Source organism: Rhinolophus ferrumequinum, chromosome 6 (assembly GCF_004115265.2).
Source record: "Rhinolophus ferrumequinum isolate MPI-CBG mRhiFer1 chromosome 6, mRhiFer1_v1.p, whole genome shotgun sequence".
Classification (NCBI taxonomy): Eukaryota; Metazoa; Chordata; class Mammalia; order Chiroptera; family Rhinolophidae; genus Rhinolophus; species Rhinolophus ferrumequinum.
In genome coordinates, this window is record NC_046289.1 from 98162732 (window position 1) to 98182967 (window position 20236).

Consider the following 20236-nt stretch of genomic DNA (forward strand, 5'->3'; position numbering starts at 1 on the left):
TCCACAACGAGGGATTAGGAGACAGTGTCCTTTGGGAGCAACTAGAGGGCAGACTTTGTTTTCCATCTTTGGATGTTTAGGTGACTGAGCGTGAACTGAGAGCCAGTTTGAACCTCCACTTGTCTTCCTGCCCCTGCTTAGGGTAACTTGGTGTTTGGAAAGTTTATAATTGGGTTACTTTATGATATGAGAAAAGCATCCAAACATCGCTGATACCTCCTGGAGATCAGCATAGCTGGGACCCTTGGAAGAATCTCATTGTTTACTGCAGAAGATAACTGAACTGTTCCCCATGCTTCCTTTGCCAAGAGAAGCTACTTTTGCATGAGCGCTCTGAGCCATCTTTCAGAAACTGTTTCCTGGGCTAGAGAAATGGGTGTGTTCCCAGCTTATGAATAGCCTAGTTACATGCTAGATACAGCCATGGAAGAGGGTGGCAGGCAGCCTTTCAGATGCCTCATTGCAGAGAAAACTATACCTTAGCTTGCTTTGCACAAACAGACTATATTTTCCCCTATTGTTGATGTGCTACTTCATTTTCTCATGGACAGAGTAGACTGAAAATAGTTTGTGTAGAAAACGCTCACTAGCTGTGAAGTTGACTTGTCACACCAAGGGGTTGGGTCATTACTAATGCGATTTTTTCCTCCTTCAGCCTCAGGGTCTTCAGGAAAAGGAAGCCGGCTGCCAGACCTGGGATCTGACTACAAACCTCCGATGAGCGGTAAAGCCCCCCCCCACCCATGGTTCTTTGGGTCTGATGTGAGCGTGACACAGTTCTGCCTGAGCTCTTGAAATGTCTTCTGCGGCTTGTGTGCTGAGCGTAGCATGTTGCCTATTTCCTTTTATTTAACAGACTTAGCTTTAGGCATTTTTCTGACAAATGCTGAATTACTGCAAACCCATTCATTACAGGATCTACAAATGAAATTGTTTTCCCACATACCCAACGTAAAATAATACCAATTCTAAACAAGCAAGTCTGCCTTTTGCCCACTGCCTCTAGAAAAAAGTTAGAATCTTGTTTTCAAAAATAAACCCTCTAGTAGAATCACCCAGAACAAGCCAAAGAAATGCTTTGGAATCATTAATTTCTCCCCAAACTGCTTACTGTAATGTTTTTAGTTTGGAAATTCTTAAAAAGTTCTTCCCACTGTCCTGGCCATCCTAAGAGTTTGTGCCTTTTAATTGTTTAATTGATGACACCTACTTTTCTACACAGCTTCACCATTTGTAAGTTACTGTCACACATGAAATCACATTTGATCCTCATAACACTTGAAGCAAGGAGAACAGATACATTATCCCATTGTATACATTAAGAGACTCAGCGGAAAAGGAACATGCCTGGATCCCACTAATTATGGACGTCCTAGAACCAAAACACAGGCCTGGCTTCTGATTGTCCCTTTGCCTCGATTACACGCGCCTGGAACGCACCAGGTTCTACATCGCAGTGGGCATCTGGTGTTGGTAAAATCCACACAAGTAGTTGCTAGAAATAACCCTGATTGTCTCCTCACCCTGCCAGTGAAACACGGAGGGGAAAGGCCTGTCCTCAGGAACTCCTCCTCTAATTGTGGACGTAAAATGATCTCTTAATATCCAGCTATCTACTTAAATAAAAAGTGGCACTGCCCTGATTTCAGTGAATCAGCCTGTTCTTAGGAGAGCCAGGCAAACTTGCTGCTTCAAGAAATTTTTAGGCTCTGAGTTCTAGGACTTCATGAGTGTCTTCTCTAAGGGTGCATATGTTACATTTATGTGCTGTCCACCATATAATATCGAAGGCTGTGAGAAAAGTCATTATTTCTCTATCTTGTCTCTCATTTATGCATTCGTTCATTCACACATATTTTTAAAGGTTCAAGTTCTACATAATAGGCTATGGGAGCAATAGGAGTGGGTAACAAAGTAACCTGACAGAGGAAAGGGAAAGCTCTGTGGAAGAAGCAATATTGGACCTAGACTTTACAGGATGTGTAGAGGATTGCTAAATATCAAGGGGGAAGGGGGAACATTCTGGAAGCAATGGCAGCACGTGCGAAGGCATGGCAGTAGGAAACAGCGTGCTCTCTGCAGGGATCACACTGAGAGGCAGGATAGAGTCTCGGGTTGGAGAAGACTGGTTAGAAGCAGCCTGCCAGAAACTCAGGCTCCAGTGCTAAAACCTGTGAGCTTCATCCTGTAAATAGCATGTAAGACTTGCCTACTGGTAAACCGTGACTTCCATTTACTGAGTTCCTACGGTTATTACTCTGGTGACAGTGAAGAATGAGTTGGGAGCTAAGAGTATAAAGTCAGAAAGGAGTGGTTTGGAAGCTGTAGCACTAATTCAGGGGAGGCTTAAGAAATGGCCTGTCAGTTCCCTTTGGGGGCCTCACGCTTACTCTGCCTCAGAAGGGAGCTTTTAGCCGGCTCAGAAGTGAGAGGACAGATGCAGTTAAATGACAAGTCATCTCTGCAGTGCAGGGACGAGCTGTCACCACCACCTCCACCCCTCCCAGCCCCTGGCTCCCCGGCCCTGTAGGGGGCAGCGCCTGCCCCTCTGCACACCCCACTTACAAGCTCTGTTGTTAATAAGCGTTTCGTGTAAAGCCCGCCTGTGGTCTAATTTTACTGGCCCCTAGTTCTGTTATTTTTTTGAAGGTCAGAGTGTACATTTTGAGTTATGTATCTGCTTACGTTTTTCTCAGAAATGAAGGATAAAAATGATTGAACCAAACGTAGAAGAATAAGCTCTTAAGCCCTCCTTAGTCAGCCAGGTTTGGCGCTGTGCTTACAGGCAGCCTGTGGAGTCACAGAATCAAAAATTGTGTGGTCGGCTCATCCAGTGTTGTGAAGGGATTCCCACAGCAGGGATAGTTGAGCTCAGAGCATAAATTAGACACCAGGTTGTGTATGACAATCACTTTGGGAGCTTTTCTGAAAACACAGATTCCCAGGCTATCCCTTCACAGTAGGAATTTCTTCCACAACATCTCCAAGTAGGTACATTGACTCTTCTTAAGTAAAGCTAGTGACTAAATACGCATTATTTGGTAAGGCAGCTCATCCCATTACTGTACAGCTCTGATTGTTAGAAAGATGAGAGAGGGAGACACTAGAAGGACAGGCTGCAGATGTCTGTGGGGGTTAGAGCCAAGTGGTGGGATTGCCCGTATTTTACAATATGAGCATGCATAACTTTTAATGAAGTGGGAAGCAAAACCATGTTTTAGAAAATGGAAATGGAGACAAAATAAGGCTAGATTTCAAAAGACCTTGATAAAAAGCTTAGACCTCATCTACAAGCAATGGGGAAACAAGAAGAAGAAGAAAATCTCAATTTCCTCAAGGTCCTAAATGACACCTGCACACCTGTCCAGTCTCATTTGCCTTTTCTCTGCTCACTTCCTTCCCTCTAACTCTGCATACCTACCTTTGTTTAAGCAACAGTGGCTGCCTTTCTCTTCCTTGAGCACACCAAGCTCATTCCTGCCTTAGGATCCCTCCAGAGCTGTTCCCTCTCTCTGGAATGTTCTTCCTCCAGATCTTTGTATGATGGGATCTCTCTTGTCATTCAAATCGCAGCTCAAATGCCTTCTTCTCAGAGAAGCTTTTCCAACCACTCAATGTAAAACAGCCATCCAGTCCCTGTATTATACCCCTCATTCTTTTTTTCGTGGCACTCATTGCTGCTAATAACTCCTTACTGCTTCTTGTCTGCCCCACCCCCACCCATCTTTGTCACTCTCCATTGCATGCTCATAGAACATGCTCTAGAACATGCCTGGTACACGATAGCCACTCAGTAAGTATTTGTCAAAGTAACGCATAGGTACAGTACTTTTTCCTAAAACAGGATAAGAGAATTAACTTTGCATAGACTGTATTTATAAAAATAGAGAGACTTCATTTTTCAAGTAATTTTTTTGTGATCTCAGACATATTTTAGGAAAAAACATTTTGCTTTCTGTGAATGTACATTTTAAAAACAGTTTTGAAAGTCAGAAAACTAAATGATTTACACATGGTGCTTATAAGATGGATTTATGTATCAGACACCGGGGCGGGAGGCGGGGGCTGACCCTTTCTTGTCTAAGGGTGGTGTTCGCTGTGATTGGACAAGCTTTTCTGGGACACCAATTCTGTGCCCAGCGCTGTGCTGAGAGGTGTCCATAGGGCAGAGACTTAGCTTTCTAGATCCCACAGTCGTGTCTATGAGACACTTCTGCAGGTAGGGTGACGGCTGTCGCAGACGCTCCTGTGACACCCTGTACTCACACGAAGGCTCTGCAGCCTGACTGCGTTTTGACCGTCCTCTAGCAGTGACCCTGTGCCGTTTTGTCCATCCAGGCAGTAACAGCCCCCACGGAAGCCCCACGTCTCCTCTGGACAGTAACGTGCTGCTGGTGGTCATTGTGTCAGTGGGGGTCATCACCATCGTGGTGGTCGTCGTCATCGCCGTCTTCTGTACCAGGCGCACCACCTCTCACCAGAAAAAGTAAGGAGCCCTGGACTTTGGCTGTCCTTTTGCTTCGCTGTGACTTCCGTGTTTGGAGTTGCACACAGTTAAAACATAAAATACATGCAAAGTGATGCTGTAAATATTTTTAAGGGACGTGCCACGTGGTTCCTCGTACAGATGTGTATCTGTCAGGGTCCTGCCAGGAAAGAGGTGGCACACTCCAAGGGGGTGAGAGCATTTAAGGAAGGGACCGTTTACAAAGTCCGAGGTGGGGCAGGGGAAATTAGGAGCCATGTTCACAGGGCACCGTCAGTCATGACAAGGACGTCACCTCAGGCCTAAAGGGGCAAGCGTTTTTTCTGAGGAAGAGGGAACTGTTTTCAGAGATCTGAAGCAGTAGGAGAGGGCTTCCCACGGGAGCTGTGTGGGAGGAATGGAGCTGCTGACAGCCTCTGGCCCAGCAGGGAGGGCTCAGGAGAAAAAGCACCTCTGACCCTCCAGTCTCTCGGACAAAACCAACTGGAAGCCAGGGGCAGCGTTGCCAAGTCAATATAGTTCATTTAACTCAACCTCTCGTCACAGAGTCAAGTAGAGGAGAGATCTGGGAGGCCTTGGTGGACACGTCCTGTGTTGCTGGTGGCCCTTTGGGAGGGAGGCCACAGCGACCAGTGGGCACAGGCTGTTTCTGGCTCAGGTACCAGCAGAGATGGAGGAAGACCACAGACCTCTTATCCTACATCTAAGTTTAAGAATAGCTTTAAAGAAGTGCTACCAAGTGTGGAAGTTGAGGTTGGCACTGGGGTGGGTGTGTTGATTGACTTAATGAATAAGAAATGATCGTTTATAATGAGCATGTCACAGAGAGGTCAAGTGGCTGCCAGCCCTGACCTCCTCTGGCATTTTGAGGCTTGTGGCGAATTGTCTAGAGCAGATAGCATATGGATTCAGTTCTGTAGTGCTTGGTAACAGATACACGCCTGAATCTGAGCGAACCGTTGACCCTGGATCACACTGACCTCATTCATATATCTGGCAGTGAGACAGACAGCATTAAAGAAGAGATTGAGTTACCCCAACAGCAAAAACACAACGTGGGTATTCAGATGACTTTAATTGCGGTATCCTAAAAGACTGTAAGATGGAGGAGGTGTTGCTCGATAAAAAAGAAATTCATTCTGTGTCTGTAATTACCTGTCAGACTTGGCCTGCCCACGGCCAGGATGCGTTATTAATAACCATAAATGAGTTTGCAGTAGAGCGGACAAGTACAAGCCACCCCGTACCTGCTACCAGTGATGGCTGTAGGTCATTTCCTGTAGGCTCTGTGAGGTGTTTAACCTTGCTTTTGCACAAAGAAAACAGCTTTCTCCAGCGTGCATCGCTTCACTTTTCCAGGAGAATGGGTCCTCCTCTTATTAGCCTCCCGATCTACTTTTGATTGTAGAATACTGTTACTCTTAAAAGCCTCAAAGACTACATTTTTTCTATGCTAGAACTTTTCTGCAGGATTCTCTGTTCAGCATTTCACATGTATCTACCACTGATTTTATATCTGGTTTTAGAAAGCTTGAGGTCTTTATTTAAAAGAATCTAAAACAACAAAATGACAGTGTTCCCTAGTGCTTTGGGGGATTTAAAATTGAAAGTAAACGAAAAAGTACTTAGTCTTCAGATTCAGAGGAAAATCGGTGGCTGACAGGCTCTGTACTCTGCATTTGAATCTGTGAGACCTGCCGATTTGGGTCCCTTTGCTTAAAGAACTGTGTCAGGTCTTCAGAGGGCTTTTCCCCTCCTTCCTTCCCCAGTGACCTGCCTCCAAGCTTCCGCTGACCGTTGAGGACTAAGTGAGCTTTTCGTACTGCTCTCCTTCCTCTCTGATACCGGAAGCAGCTCCCCTTTCAGGTGTAGCTGTTGACAGACTGCTGGAAGCTCAGAGCTGACAGCGTGTAGTGTGGCCTCTCGTTCCTCTGCAGCCACTCACTCTCGACAGAGGAGAACTGCCTCCGTGTGCCTCCCTCACATCTAGGAACCTTCTTGCATGGGGACTCATCCTTTTCTCCCCCTTAAAAGCCAGCTTTCCATTTCTCCTCTGGATCTCAGTGTCTTCTGTCTTTCAAAGACCTTGAACTTGCTGTTATCCCTCTCTCTAGCACAGCCAACCTCTCAGCCTGTTAGCTCTGTCCTTTCAGCATTTAAGTGTGCTCACACTTCTTCCGTGTTAAGAAATAGTTAGAATTATAACCCTTCCTCTACTGCGTGGGGCTTACCACCGGCTGCTTACAAATCCCTGCCTTTCCTTCTCCACGAAATTTTTGAATTCTTATCTACTCTCATCCATTCTTTCACTGCCTACTCATGCGTCAGTCCTTTCTAATCTGACTTCTGTCTGTACTGCTTCAGCAAAATCGCCTCTTCTGCATTTCCTCTGGGGCACTCAGCATGTCCAAGACAGAATTTATAATCTTTTCTGTCAGACTATTTCTCCCCCATTGTTCCCAGTGTTAGTAAGTGGCTTACTAACCGGAAACTCAGCATCGTCTTTTATTCCTCTGGCTTCATTACGCCCACCCCACCCACATCCATGTATTCCCAAGGCCGTCGTTTCAGGCTCCTAAGTAACAAACGTGCCTCCTTGCCCCATTTCCACTGTCCTGGGCCGCCCTCAGTCGTGGCCGAGGTTACTGCAGTGCATCCTAGCTGGTCCCCTGTTCTGTCACCTAACCCTCATATCCCTTCTGCAAACCACAGTGGATGTAAACTTTTAAGTCAGAACTGATCTCCACACTCTCCCGCTTAAAACCATTTCATGGTTCCTCGTTACTCAGAGGGAAGTTGAGACTCTCTGCAGGGCTGTAAAAGCCCTTTCCGATCTCATCCCCGACTGCCTTTCCAGCGTCCCCACGGGCCACTGCACGCCCACCGCTCAGGCCAGCGTCCTCATGGGTCACTCTGCTCCCACCTCTCTGTTAAGTGTCCCCACAGGCCACTGAGCTCCCACCACTCAGGACTTCGTACAGTCCCTCGGCATAAGGAGAGGCCACACTACATGCTCTGAGCTTCCAGCAGTCTGTCAACAGCTACACGTGAAAGGGGAGCTGCTTCCGGTATCAGAGAGGAAGGAGAGCAGTACGAAAAGCTCACATAGTCCTCAACGGTCAGCGGAAGCTTGGAGGCAGGTCACTGGGGAAGGAGGAGGGGAAAAGCCCTCTGAAGACCTGACACAGTTCTTTAAGCAAAGGGACCCAAATCGGCAGGTCTCACAGATTCAAATGCAGAGTACAGAGCCTGTCAGCCACCGATTTTCCTCTGAATCTGAAGACTAAGTACTTTTTCGTTTACTTTCAATTTTAAATCCCCAAAGCACTAGGGAACACTGTCATTTTGTTGTTTTAGATTTTTTTAAATAAAGACCTCAAGATTTCTAAAACCAGATATACAATCAAGTTCATAACGGTAGATACATGTGAAATGCTGAACAGAGAATCCTACAGAAAAGTTCTAGCATAGAAAAAATGTAGTCTTTGAGGTTTTTAAGAGTAACAGTATTCTACAATCAAAAGTAGATCTTCAGGGCTTTGACAAATGCTGATTCACCACCTGGAAAGCACCTCGCCCTGCCCTCTTCAGGTGTTAAGCTAAATGTCACTTTCTCTTGCTTTTTCCTGTCCACTTTATGTCCAGCTGTTAAGAGGTTACTGTGACACTTCATTAAACTCAGAGCATTTTAAAATAATGCTCTGACAGTGTCTTCCTCACTGACCAGGAGTGCTGAGGGCACAGCAGCCCAGCCCAGTGCCTGACACACAGTAGGCACCTTGTTAGATGGAGAGCGAGGGACTTAATGGAGAAACTAAGGCACAGAAAAGTTCAGCTGTCATCGGCACTCGACTTTCCCAGTCGGTCGTCCTGGCTTGGGTTCCCTAAAATGTCAAACAAAACCAACTCATAGACACAGACAGCAGAGTGATGGGTACCAGCGGGGGAGGGGGTGGGGGAGGACGAAGAGGGTACAGTGGGTCAAACACATGACGATGGAAGGAACTAGACTGTGGGTGCTGAGCACTCAGTGGAGTGTACAGATGCATTATGAAGTTTACACCTGAAACTTATATAATGTTATTAACCAATTACCCCCAAAATTTAATTGAATAAATAAAAATAAAATAAAGTTATGTCCTCCTTTATGAGCCATGGACTCTACCTCTGCCCCACTGTTGCATTTCTAGTGAGTGTTGTCCTTTCTCTATTGATGGAAACTTGCAGAGGAACCTTCTGCTTTAGAGATTAGTTGATTAAAAAATGCTCCCTAATCTCCCCTACTCAGCAAAAGTTGCAGGCAGTATTCAGATAAGCCCTTGTACATAACTCAAAGGAAACGACAAAGAGGAGACACATTTACTGTCCCCAGAAGTAAACTTCTTGCCTGTTTTTCCTCCTTGTTCATTTTTAGTTTTTGATTTTGTTTGAAGCTTCTCTCAGAAGGGCAATTTTAATCATTCAAACCTTTTAACAAATATGTGTAAAAGAGTTACTTCAAGAATCTCCTGTTAATTTTGTGCGTAGGAAACGAGCCGCTTGTAAATCAGTGAATGGCTCCCACAAGTACAAAGGAAACTCCAAAGATGTGAAACCCCCGGACCTCTGGATCCATCACGAGAGGCTGGAGCTGAAACCCATCGATAAGTCTCCGGACCCAAACCCCATCATGACCGATACTCCAATTCCTCGTAACTCTCAAGACATCACACCAGTTGACAATTCCATGGACAGCAACATCCATCAAAGGCGGAATTCCTACAGAGGTTAGGTTTTCCCCAAATGTTGGGAGACTGTTTTCATTTAAGCCGTTTTCCATCTCATCAGGTTCCCTTAAAGTTGGTGATTCCTATATGAGGTTAGGTTTAAAGAAATGTGTGTGAAGGGATTTGGTCAGCATCTGATGAAGGACCTCTGGCTTGTTTGCGGGGAGAAGTTCTGTGCCAAGATGAGATGCCTTCTAGACCTTCTAGGTCTCCCATCCGGAGTCACCAGCTTGCTGCTCGAGTGTCTGAGACAACTTAGACACTCCCAACTTAGACACTCCCAACTTAGACAGACACCCATGTCTGTCCCTTCAGCTGGCGTCCAGCCGTCTTTGTGCCGTTCGGAGTGTCCTTGGTCTGGATGCTCTTACAGACTCCACGCTGACTGTGGCGGGCAGCACTGTGCCGACTGGGACCCCTGCAGTGCGCTGGTGGTCATTTTCCTCTTTAGTTCACTACCTACAGAAACACTCTGTCCCCATTTTCTTGTCCGTGAGTCCTGCATCCCCCACTATATGTTCTGCTGCTCAAGCTGTGCAGTGGCCTAGGCACGCGCTTGTAACCAACCTCCATATTTGATGTCTAGGGCACGAATCAGAGGACAGCATGTCGACACTGGCTGGAAGGAGGGGAATGAGACCCAAAATGATGATGCCCTTTGACTCCCAGCCGCCCCAGCGTAAGTGGAAGGCTTGCTTCTCTTTTCTTTAGTGCTGCCAGTCTGTTCAGTCTTGTGGGGACCAACTGGGAATGACCTCTTTGACTTCACCTGATTCTAACACCAGAGAACATCTACCAGAGCTCTGGCTCACTGAGGGAGCAAGTGTCAAACAGTTGCCATGTTTTGCAATTAATATTATTGAGACTAGCTCCTTTAATTACAGGGTAAAGAGGCTAAAATGCCAGTTTCCCAGGCTCCCAGGAATAGGGAATGAGTCAGTCTCCCTGAAAGTGCATAGCATCTGGGAGAGATGGGAGCTGACGATGGCCCAGTGGCGGTGTCCCCCAGGCGTCCTGACGCACACTCACTACTGATGGGCTGGGGGGCGGGGGTTGTGATTATAATAGTACACTTTATACTTCACAGTAGTTTGAGGTGACAGTATGGAGTCTTTAAAGCAATATATTTCAACCTTATTTGACCCGTGCCTCACTCTGATAGGCATAAAAACATGCCCAACCTCCTATAATAATATTTGAAATTCAAAATAAGTTAAATAGGATTAAAAGCCAAAAAGCAATAGGACAAACCAATACTTTTTTCCAAACTACTGTGTCTTCTCCCTTGTAACTGTTTTCAAGGCAAGTAGCTGGCCCAGCGGGGCTTCCAGCCGAGGGGCCCCTGAACCATTCCAGAGTGAGAAGAAGCCACCTGCCTATCAATACCAAGTTTTACAGTCTATTTTTTTTTTGCACTTTATTTATTTTGACTTGCAATATTATTCTATATTAATTTCAGGTGTACAGCATGGTGGTTAGACATTTATATAATTTAAGATGTGATCCCCTGACTAGTCAAGTACCCACCTGGCACCATACATAGTTATTACCATATTCCTGACTATATTCCCTGTGCTGTACTTCACATCCCCGTGACTATTTTGTAACTGCCAATTTGTACTTCTTAATCCCTTCCCATTCTTTGCCCTGCCCCCAACCCTCTCCCATCTATCGCCTCCATAAATCTAGTGTCCGGAAGTTTTCCAGACTGTTTGACCTCTGACCTACACAGCAGACCAGTAGCGTCAACACTGTCAGATACCTGGATTCAAATCCTGAAATACCCGTTTTTAATTTAAATGAGCTTTTGAATTTTTTTTTTTTACTTCTTAAAATGTCCCATTTCAGAACTCTGAGCCATCTCTCTGTCAGCCAGTGAAAGAGATTTAAATAATCACAGATACCCTACACCCTGGCACCCTATACGAGGAAACTGGTGGAACCCCGTGCGTGTAAATGTCTGCGCACACACCTCCTCTCTCACTGTGCACAAACATTGTAGGCACTAGGTTCTAAAACTCAGCTTTGAAAGAGGAAGGGCTATTTAATTATTAGGTCATTCTGCACAAAGTACTGTTTGCTCAGGGTCCGTGCTGCAAAGAAGGACCTGCACGTGGAAATGTGCGGGGAAAACCGTGGTTCCCCTCTTACAACAGGATCCCCAGGTTGAAAAACATAAACCTCCAAAAAGAGTAAATTAATCCGTTCCAGTTTTTGATTTATAAGAAGATGGTAGCTTGACTGCTTCTTTATTTGTTTTGTAGAAGACTTTTAGGTCTTACCTGACTGGCTTATTTTTAAAACTTGTGAAGTTTTAAATATTCCTATTCCTAGATTTGTTACTTTTAAATATGTTAAGGAGAAAAGATATGTTTTACCAGTTGGTACCGTTTTTTTTTCTTTTTTTTGGTGGTGGGGAAGGAGTGTGCATAAAATTGCAATATTACTTAATTTGTGCCTCAGCAGTTGGGCAGGTGAATGGAATCCTTAATTCAAGAATCTGAAACCAGATACCTGGTATACTTTGATCTTTGGGTTTTGAGTTATCCTTCTCCCCACATAGCTGCAGCCCTTGTTTGCAAGCTGGGATGCCCTGGAGTCTGCCCACCAGCCCCCAAGCCCGACCTTAAATGGCTGAGCATTGCTCGGAAAGCCTTGCACAGAAGTGTCAGGTTCTGATTCGGCTAGTGATTGCTGCCTCTGTTCCAGGCAGGCACTTCCCATTGTTTTACTTTTTTATTAATTTCCTTTGGAAAGACAAAATGCCTTCAGAAAGAGAAACTTGATTTTGTTTTTCATTTGTGAGAATCCCCTATACCTAGAACACTTTCAAATTGCGCTTCCCAGGTAAAACTCAAGAGGCTCATTCCCTTCGTCCTCGTCTTAGTTCTGAAAAACACTGATTCTGAAGCAGCTAGCTTCTGAAAACCACCGGTCTTCCCCTGGAGGGGATGCTGACTCCCAAACTACCCTGAGATCCCTCCTCAGCCAGCTTTTCCAGCTTGTGTTTTATGCCAGAGGACCCCTGAGCCTTCTGGTCCCCAAGAGCAAGAAAGCCCTGTTATGTTCCCCAGGCCTGAGAGGGGTGGGCAGCGATTCTCCAGGCTCCCTGGTTGGTTGTGCCACCTGCTTGTCTGCAGGTGGCCTGACAGGAGAGGGCTGGAGAAGAAAGGCATCTATTGTATTGACGGGGGTTTTCTTCACCAGAGTAATGTTGAGTGGTCCCACAAAGATCTTGGGGGCTCCTTGGTGACAGAAGACACTTTCGTAGACTCCAAAGGCTCGTTAAATGTACCACAAAGATCATGAAGCCCTTGCTTAGAGGAAAAGAAGCCCCCGTGTGCCTTGTCAACCCCACCTGTTTACCTACATGGGGGCTTTAGAGCTTGTTATCTTAATCTTAAACAGCTACTCCAGGAAGCACCTACGGAAAGTCTATTCCCAAACTGGGCTTCCAGTTTTGTCTCCATCTCTGGGATTGATAATGAATCTTCATTAAAAAACTGCTTTGTCTTCATTGAAAGTTGTGTATGGAACATCTGTGTGGAACTTTGGATTTGTTAGCTAAATGCAGCCAGTTGAATTCCTTAGCTAGTGTGAAAAGGAACCAAGCAATTGGGGAAGAGCCTTGTATATTGTAAATGTGAATTGACGTGGCTGAGCTCCCAGAGGGGGAGTGGTAAGAGAGGGCACCACAGTGTTCCATGCTTTTGGTATGAGTTTGCATGCAAGAATTCAGTTCCATTTGCATTCTTTCTAAGGTATGAAAACTGATGAAACAGCTACCCATTCAGCCTAAATACCTATTGTATGCTTCATTCAACCAGTATGAAAAAGTAGAATGAATCAGGAATGTACTTGAAGAAGGGACTTCTAACTTCTTAGCAGGAGAAAAAATAATAGAAACATAAAACCATCATTTCTTTGCTTATGGATTTATATTTTGTGACATTCATATAGATATTTTTAATAACTCATGTAATCCATGTTTATTGTAGAAGAACTGGAAATATAAACCAAAAGAAAAAATGTTTAAATCTTGACCACCCTTCCCCAAAAGATAATCACCATTAACAGTTTAGTATATATTCCTCAGACCTTTTTTTCCCAGTGTATATAGAGAGATGTGTGCACAGGAATATGTTCATTTTTCAAAACCAGACACAAAATCCATGGCTAATTGTCCAGATCCAGCCAGCTGCCCCCAGAAAACCAAGGGAGTGGTTGTACGGTGTGGGAGGGGGCGGGGGTGACTGCTCTTGAACTGTGATTTGTGTGTGTCTGTGCAAGCGTGGTAAGCGTTTCTCTGTCTTGTGTTCATTCACAGCTGTGATTAGTGCCCATCCCATCCATTCCCTCGATAACCCTCACCATCATTTCCACTCCAGCAGCCTCGCTTCTCCAGCTCGCAGCCATCTCTACCACCCGGGCAGCCCATGGCCTGTGGGCACCTCCATGTCCCTTTCAGACAGGGCCAATTCCACAGGTGAGAGACGAGGATCGAGCCGCAGGTGGAAAGCGTTCCAAAAGAGTTGGCAAACTGAAATGGGGAAGGACTTGCCCTGCTTAGGAGGATTTGGAATTGCTCTCAGTGTCATTTATTGATCACATTTCTGTTTCTGACTCAAATTTGTTTCTGTAAAATTCACCCCATTTTTCTCCCCAAGTGTTAAGTGCTCAGTGCAAGGTGTCGTTTTAGTAAGAACACAGTAACTAATCACACAACCACGTCCTGTTCCATCAACTTGCGTCTTAATTCAATCATAGTCTCAGTTTGTTTTTTTTAACCCTCCAATTTGAAAGGAAACTTACTGTGGGGGATTCTCAGACACTAGAGGTTGGCTTTGCCTTGCAGTCATTCTAATGCTGGGAGGGTGCGTGGGGCAGCCAGGTGCTTCTTACATTAGGTTTCCATAGCCTTCCATACCACTGCCGTGGCCCGGAGTAAGAGCAGTGTCCTGGGGTGGGGTGGGGACCGCAGCCACATGCAGTTGATGCATATTGTGGACCTCAGGCCGCCCAGTGGGTGACTGTAAGAGGAGAGGTCCCCACAGCCAGGAAATGGGCCCAACAACCTGCAGTGCACTTAAAGAAACACAATGCTAGGCAGACAGGGCCCAGTTTGGAAACCTTAAGAAACAGCATTATCAAAACAGTTTGAGGGAGGAAATAGTGAAAATGGCGGGACAGTAAATGGATCAGATACTCTTGTTTCTCATTAATTGAAAATTTCCACCCTCTCAGTTTAGAGGTGCAAGTCTGATAATGTCTCAGATATACAGGATACTATTTTCCATCATTTGAAACTTGTTTGTTAATAGTTATGATGTTACTAGAACTAAGTTTTAGTCGTTCTGGGGAATGAGAGAGTTCCAAGGGAATTCCACTGTAAGAGAACCGCACAACTTCATGTAGAAGTTTGGATCCTCTGCTGATCAATTAGAAACACACCCAAAACATCAAGTGAAGTCCAAGCTCTGTTAAGGGAGGTCCAACACCTCCCAAAGTTACCTCCTCCCGAACCTGTACTTGGTGGAGAACGTTGCTTGAACTCCTGTCTAAAACGGCCTCCCTACTATCTTCCTCCAAATCAAGTCTGGGTCCCAGGCTTTAGGGAAAGATGGTGAACAGGAGGCTGAATGGAGAAACACAGTCAGCCTCTGCTCATAGTCTCAGCTAGAGCAGGGACCTGGAGGCAGCCCTCCCTGCAGACGTGCTCTTAGGAGGCAGTTCGGTGTCCTGGCCCTGCAGGACGTGGGCCTGCTAAGTGCCTGGCGCCCTTCCTGGTGGGAGTAGCCATCCGCCTTCCTCCCGGACCAGGAGCCGCTGAAGGTGGCCTCCTTCCTCCAGGAGCCCCTGAAGGTGGCCAAGAAGCCCTCCTGCTAGAGGTCGAGTGTTGGTGCAAGTTCCATTCTGTATGAACGTAGGCGGAAGTGAAGAGAGGAAGACGTAATGATTTGCACTACTAAGGACTTCCTTGCTGTAATGACCAGAGGGGTTAAGAGAAGGTGAACTAGGGAGACAGAGAGTCACTGAAGATAGATGTGCAAAGTAGAGTAGTATCTAGAAGTGATCAGACATCTACTCTTTATTCTCCTGAGTGTGGGCTCAGCATTCCCAGAACTTGGCCAGGGCAGTCCATGCTCTACAGAGATTAACTGTCTTTTTCTTGGACATTTATGTGTCACCAGCTCTTGACATAGGAAGAGCACTGTCCACTTGTCCAGGTCCTTGGCCTGGGTGGACTTTGTGTGTCTCTAACAACTTCGAGAGGTAAGTCAGTCAGGAAGTAGGCCCTGGCCAACAGGAAGTTCTGGTGCAGCAGTTCTCCTCATCTGCCAGTGGAGCTGCCCGGTTTCAGGGTGCATCCTTCATGGAGAGTACGGTGTGCCTGGTGCCCTCTGGGGCTGTATCAGGAACAGCACTGACTCATGCAGGCAGTGCTCGTATTCTTTTTCACGTTGCCCACCATCTCTTTGGCCCTCGGAAGCTTATACATCAAATGAAGGCAGGTGAGGCAGCCATGGCAGGCCTTGCGTCCCGAATGGCCCGATGTCTGTGCCCGATGTCTGTGTGTGGTCCGGACAGGAGCCTGCTTTCGCTCTCTATTCCCTGCTCTCCTCCCTGCCTGGGTTCCACCTGGTCCAGGCTCAGATCATAGAGCAGGACCAGCGGCCCCCAGGAAGTGTGAGAAGTGAGATCCTCAGACACCCACTGAAAGAAGAAGTGTCCCAGGCCTGGCAGGCTTGTCACAGCCATGCTTTCAGCACTTGAGGAAGGTGGCAAGTCCCTCCTCTCTGGGACTCAAGACCTTTGAGCTAAGAAGTGGCACCCATGACTGGCAGGGCCTATCTCCTAAGAGCCCAAGGGAACAGGTCCATTGCTACCTCAGCAACAAAGGCAGGGAAATAGGTTAGATTTCTGCAGGCTGCTTGCTCATGGTTGCTACTTACTGGGTCATTTTCCTTAAGGGTGAGGACTCTGAGAATCACATGGGGCCCTCCTTCAGGCTGCCAGGTACAGCCTGCTGTCCTGAGCTGGGGTCCTCCAGCCCCCTCCTCAGGACGGGTGGTGGTTGCACCAGCTCACACTGTTCTTCTCATATTGGCTCCCTGGGCCTTGTTGCTGCTTCTCACCCTGCAGGGTCAGGAGACAGTGGCATTGGGCATGGAAGGGCAGCGTAGTGTGTGGTGCTTCAGAGCATGGGCTTGGGAGTCCCGCCGGGATTCAGACTCCCACCCCCCTGTGTCACTCTATTCTGGGGCAGTGCCCAGCCTCCCCCTGCCTTCTGAATCACTGTGAGGCCCGAACAGCCCATGAGTGGAAAGCATTTAGCATCAGCCTGGCTCAGAATCAAGCACTCAGTAATTTACAGAGAAAAGACCTTAGCAGTTATTTAAGCCCTGTGTTCAGCTCTTTTTATACATTGTCTCAATCCCCAGTGAATTAATGTTCTCCCTGTTTCATAGGTGAGGAAAGGATCTCAGAGAGATGTAGTGACTGCCAAGTCCACCGTGCTAGTGTGGCAAGGTTAGAGTCCAGGCCTGACACACCACAGCCAGTGTTCTTTCTACCCCAATATGCTGCCTTCCAGAATAACTCTGACGTCTCTGAACATATTTTGAGATTGTTACCCTGTTCTTCCTGAGTGTCCCCATCCTCGAGGTTGATGGACCCCTATTTCTTTTCTGCTCAAACACCCTTCATGTGGCATCATCTTAAAGCCATTTGCAGACCTGTGGACGGTTTGCTTGTCCAGGTGTCACTTGAGCTGTGGGGCTATTGCTCTGGAGCCTGCACAGCCCCCAAGGGCAGGCAGGCCTGTGGCTTTGCCCGCCTTCCTGTGACCACCAGGCCCTGTGGCCAGGGCTGGCACTGTCAGGGGCCCAGCCAGCCCTGGGGACCAGACAAGGCACCTATGAAAGGCCACTCGCTAGCACTGTCAATCATGGAGTGAACTTTTTCATTTTTTTTAATACTTTCTTACATCTTAATAGATAGTAGTCTCATAGACGTTTCCATAGTAAGTACCAAGAACTTCAGATCTATAAAACTATGATCGCTTATCAGTGCTGCTTGAAAAAATTCCAGCAGCTGGTTGACAGAAACGTTTGGGACTCTTTTAGATTAGAGTACATTCTACTTAGCCTTGGCGGCGGTGCTAATCCATGTTCCCTTGGACGAGCACTGGTCCTAAGCGCTTCTGAAGCTGGTTTTAGGGGCCCTTCGAAGTAGCCAGAGCCCTGGGATGTGTGTGTGTCTGACGGTTTACCATGTGCTAACACTCCGGCTCTCCTGCTGTAGAGTCTGTCCGCAATACGCCCAGCACTGACACCATGCCAGCCTCGTCGTCACAGACGTGCTGTACTGATCACCAGGATCCGGAAGGGGCGACCAGCTCCTCCTACCTGGCCAGCTCCCAAGAGGAAGACTCCGGCCAGAGCGTCCCCACCGCGCACGTGCGCCCCTCCCACCCCCTGAAGAGCTTTGCTGTGCCGGCCGTCCCGCCCCCGGGGCCTCCTTCCTACGACCCCGCGCTGCCCAGCACGCCGCTCCTGTCCCAGCAAGGTGAGTGAAGACGGCAGCCTGGGGACTGCGGCTCCCGCGGGTGGCAAAAGGCAGCTCTGGAAGGAATAGCAAAGCCGGTATGCTCAGGCTTCCCCAGCAGTTGAGATCAGCAGTGTGTCGTCCCTCTCAGGGGGAAGATGCTCTCCGCTCTCTGGGGACGCAACGGAGCCGAGCGCTGATTCCATGGGCTGTGTCTGCCCTGGTCTGTCTGCTCAGCCTCCCAGCACGCCTCCCTCCCTCCCTCCTGGGGTCCCGCAAGCTGGAGAGAGGGCAGGGTGGCCATGGCTTGGAACCAGAAGTAGCCTTAGGATGGGAACCGAGGAAGGGAAGGCAGTTCCCCGAGTTCACACAGGACCTCAAAGCCCGGACCTCAAAGGCCTGCTTTCCCCTTACGCCCCCACGTTATCTGTTACAGTGGTTCCTTTCAGAATAGGTCAGTGGTTTTCAAGGTTTTTGGTCTCAGGACCCCTGTATTCTCTTAACAGCTATCGAGGCCACAGAAAACTTTTCTTCAGTATTTACTATATTAGAAATTAAGACTGAGAAATTTTTAACTTTCATTAATTCATTTAAAAATAGCAATACATGTATCATGTTAAGATAAATAGCATATTTATAATAAAAAATAACTTTTTCAAAACTAAAATATAGTGAGAGGAGTGACGTCTTATATTTTTGCAAATCTCTTTACTGTCTGGCTTTAATAGGAGACAGCTGCATTCTCACACCTGCCTCTGCATGTAGGCTGTTGTAATATGTCATTTTGGTTGAAGTACAAGGAGAAAATCTGGCTTCACAGATACGTATTTGGAAAAGGGAAGAGTATTTTTATAACTTTTTCAGATAACTGGATAGTCTATTTTTGGTACTACAACAAAACTCAGCAAGTTGTAGTTTCTTATAGGTTTGTTTGTAATGTGGAATCAGAAACCATATCCATGAACTATTCATACTCTGTTCCATTAAAATCCATCAGTCTTTTACTTTGAGTATGTGATACTGAACGTCACACAGGAGTCATTTGGAAAATACTGGTTCACTGAGTTATACAGATCTTCTAAATCTTGATATGTTTCATTACACAATATCTGAAAATACATTCTTTAAATCACCAAAGTCTGTAAGTATTGGGAAGCTCTCAAGCTCATGGTGGCAGATAGAAGGTTTTCAGAATTCTAATTTTCAGTTGAAACTTAATTTCTGTCATTGACAATAAATACTGTCCATTGTTTTCCTTGAAGTGACTGGCTGACTTCATTCACTTTCTAGAAAATGCTCAAGTCCACATACCTGGTTAGTCATCTATCTTTGCCCTAATTGGTGCCCGTGATGAACGTGCGGCGCAGCTCACAGCTCCGGCTCTCACAAAAGCCTGTGTGTGAGACCATCAGCCCTTGGCTGTACGTACAGCAGGACTTCACACACGCTTCCCATTTTCATGCTTTCCATTTTGTCACACAGGACATTTTAAAAGCTGTGTAATCAAGGTCAAGATTTACTAAGTAATTCTTACTATTTCATTAAGGACGATCTTGAACCGACTGTTTTTAAACTGCAAGTGTGTGTCAGTGAATCATTTTATAGTTTGGTGTCACTGCCTTAATGTGTGCTAAGGTGCCCGCCATTTTACCCATTGTTGCCTTTGTACTGTCAGTGTGAACGCAAAAAACAGTCTTAGTGTTACTATGAAAAGCATTGTGACCTCCCGATATTCTGCTGGGGGGCCCATGGATCAGAACCTTTTGAGACCCCCCGGACTAGGAGAGTAGCTGTCTAAAGCCAAATGGAATATTCCTCTGGCCTCTGGGCTGCTCCCCTGTCTCCCTCCTTCGTCTTGCTCCTTCTCAGCGCAGGAGCTGAGACAGCGGTTAGACCTTAGGTCCCTGCGTGAGGTCTGGGGGGCGGGCCGCCCGCCTAGCTGAAGGGCGCTTTCCCCCCAGCTCTGAACCATCACGTCCACTCAGTGAAGACGGCCTCCATCGGGACCTTAGGAAGGAGCCGGCCTCCCATGCCAGTGGTGGTCCCCAGCGCGCCTGAGGTGCAGGAGACCACGCGGATGCTGCAAGACGCCGAGAGTGTAAGTTCCCAGGGTTGGCCCAGCGGGACGGCTGCGCTGGTGGCAGGGGCACTCTGTGGCCCACAGGTGGGAAGCAGACGCCCCTCCTGGGCACACGTGCCCGAGCGCCCCGCTGAGCCGGGGCTGGGCTGGGGGTTTGGTCTCGCACTCGCTCTGCTGGATCTTGGATTCGCTCATCTCACCAGCCCAGCAACTACTCCTCCCACCCCCAGCCCCACCGCCACCTTCCTTTGAGTTCTGTCCCCTCTCTTCTTGCTTTGAACCACGCACGTGCTCTTTCGCCCCTCAGTGCCACTTCAGGACCTTTTCTGAGCAGGATGCTGGAGGGGAAGGTGCTTG

General features: G+C 47.1%; 1 protein-coding gene across 8 annotated transcripts in view; it reads left to right on the forward strand.

The window, feature by feature from the left end:
* The window catches only part of NEO1 (neogenin 1), a 213742-nt gene that overhangs the window by 191627 nt on the left and 1879 nt on the right, over positions 1 to 20236 (forward strand). For 6 of the 8 annotated variants that reach the window (XM_033107554.1, XM_033107557.1, XM_033107555.1 and 3 more), the window contains 7 exons: positions 656 to 724; positions 4339 to 4486; positions 9014 to 9252; positions 9839 to 9931; positions 13580 to 13738; positions 17557 to 17820; positions 19761 to 19897. In XM_033107554.1, coding sequence (XP_032963445.1) covers positions 656 to 724; positions 4339 to 4486; positions 9014 to 9252; positions 9839 to 9931; positions 13580 to 13738; positions 17557 to 17820; positions 19761 to 19897 — 1109 coding nt within the window. The remainder of the gene's footprint in view (positions 1 to 655; positions 725 to 4338; positions 4487 to 9013; positions 9253 to 9838; positions 9932 to 13579; positions 13739 to 17556; positions 17821 to 19760; positions 19898 to 20236) is intronic. The other 2 variants (XM_033107561.1, XM_033107562.1) reach the window with 1 other exon arrangement.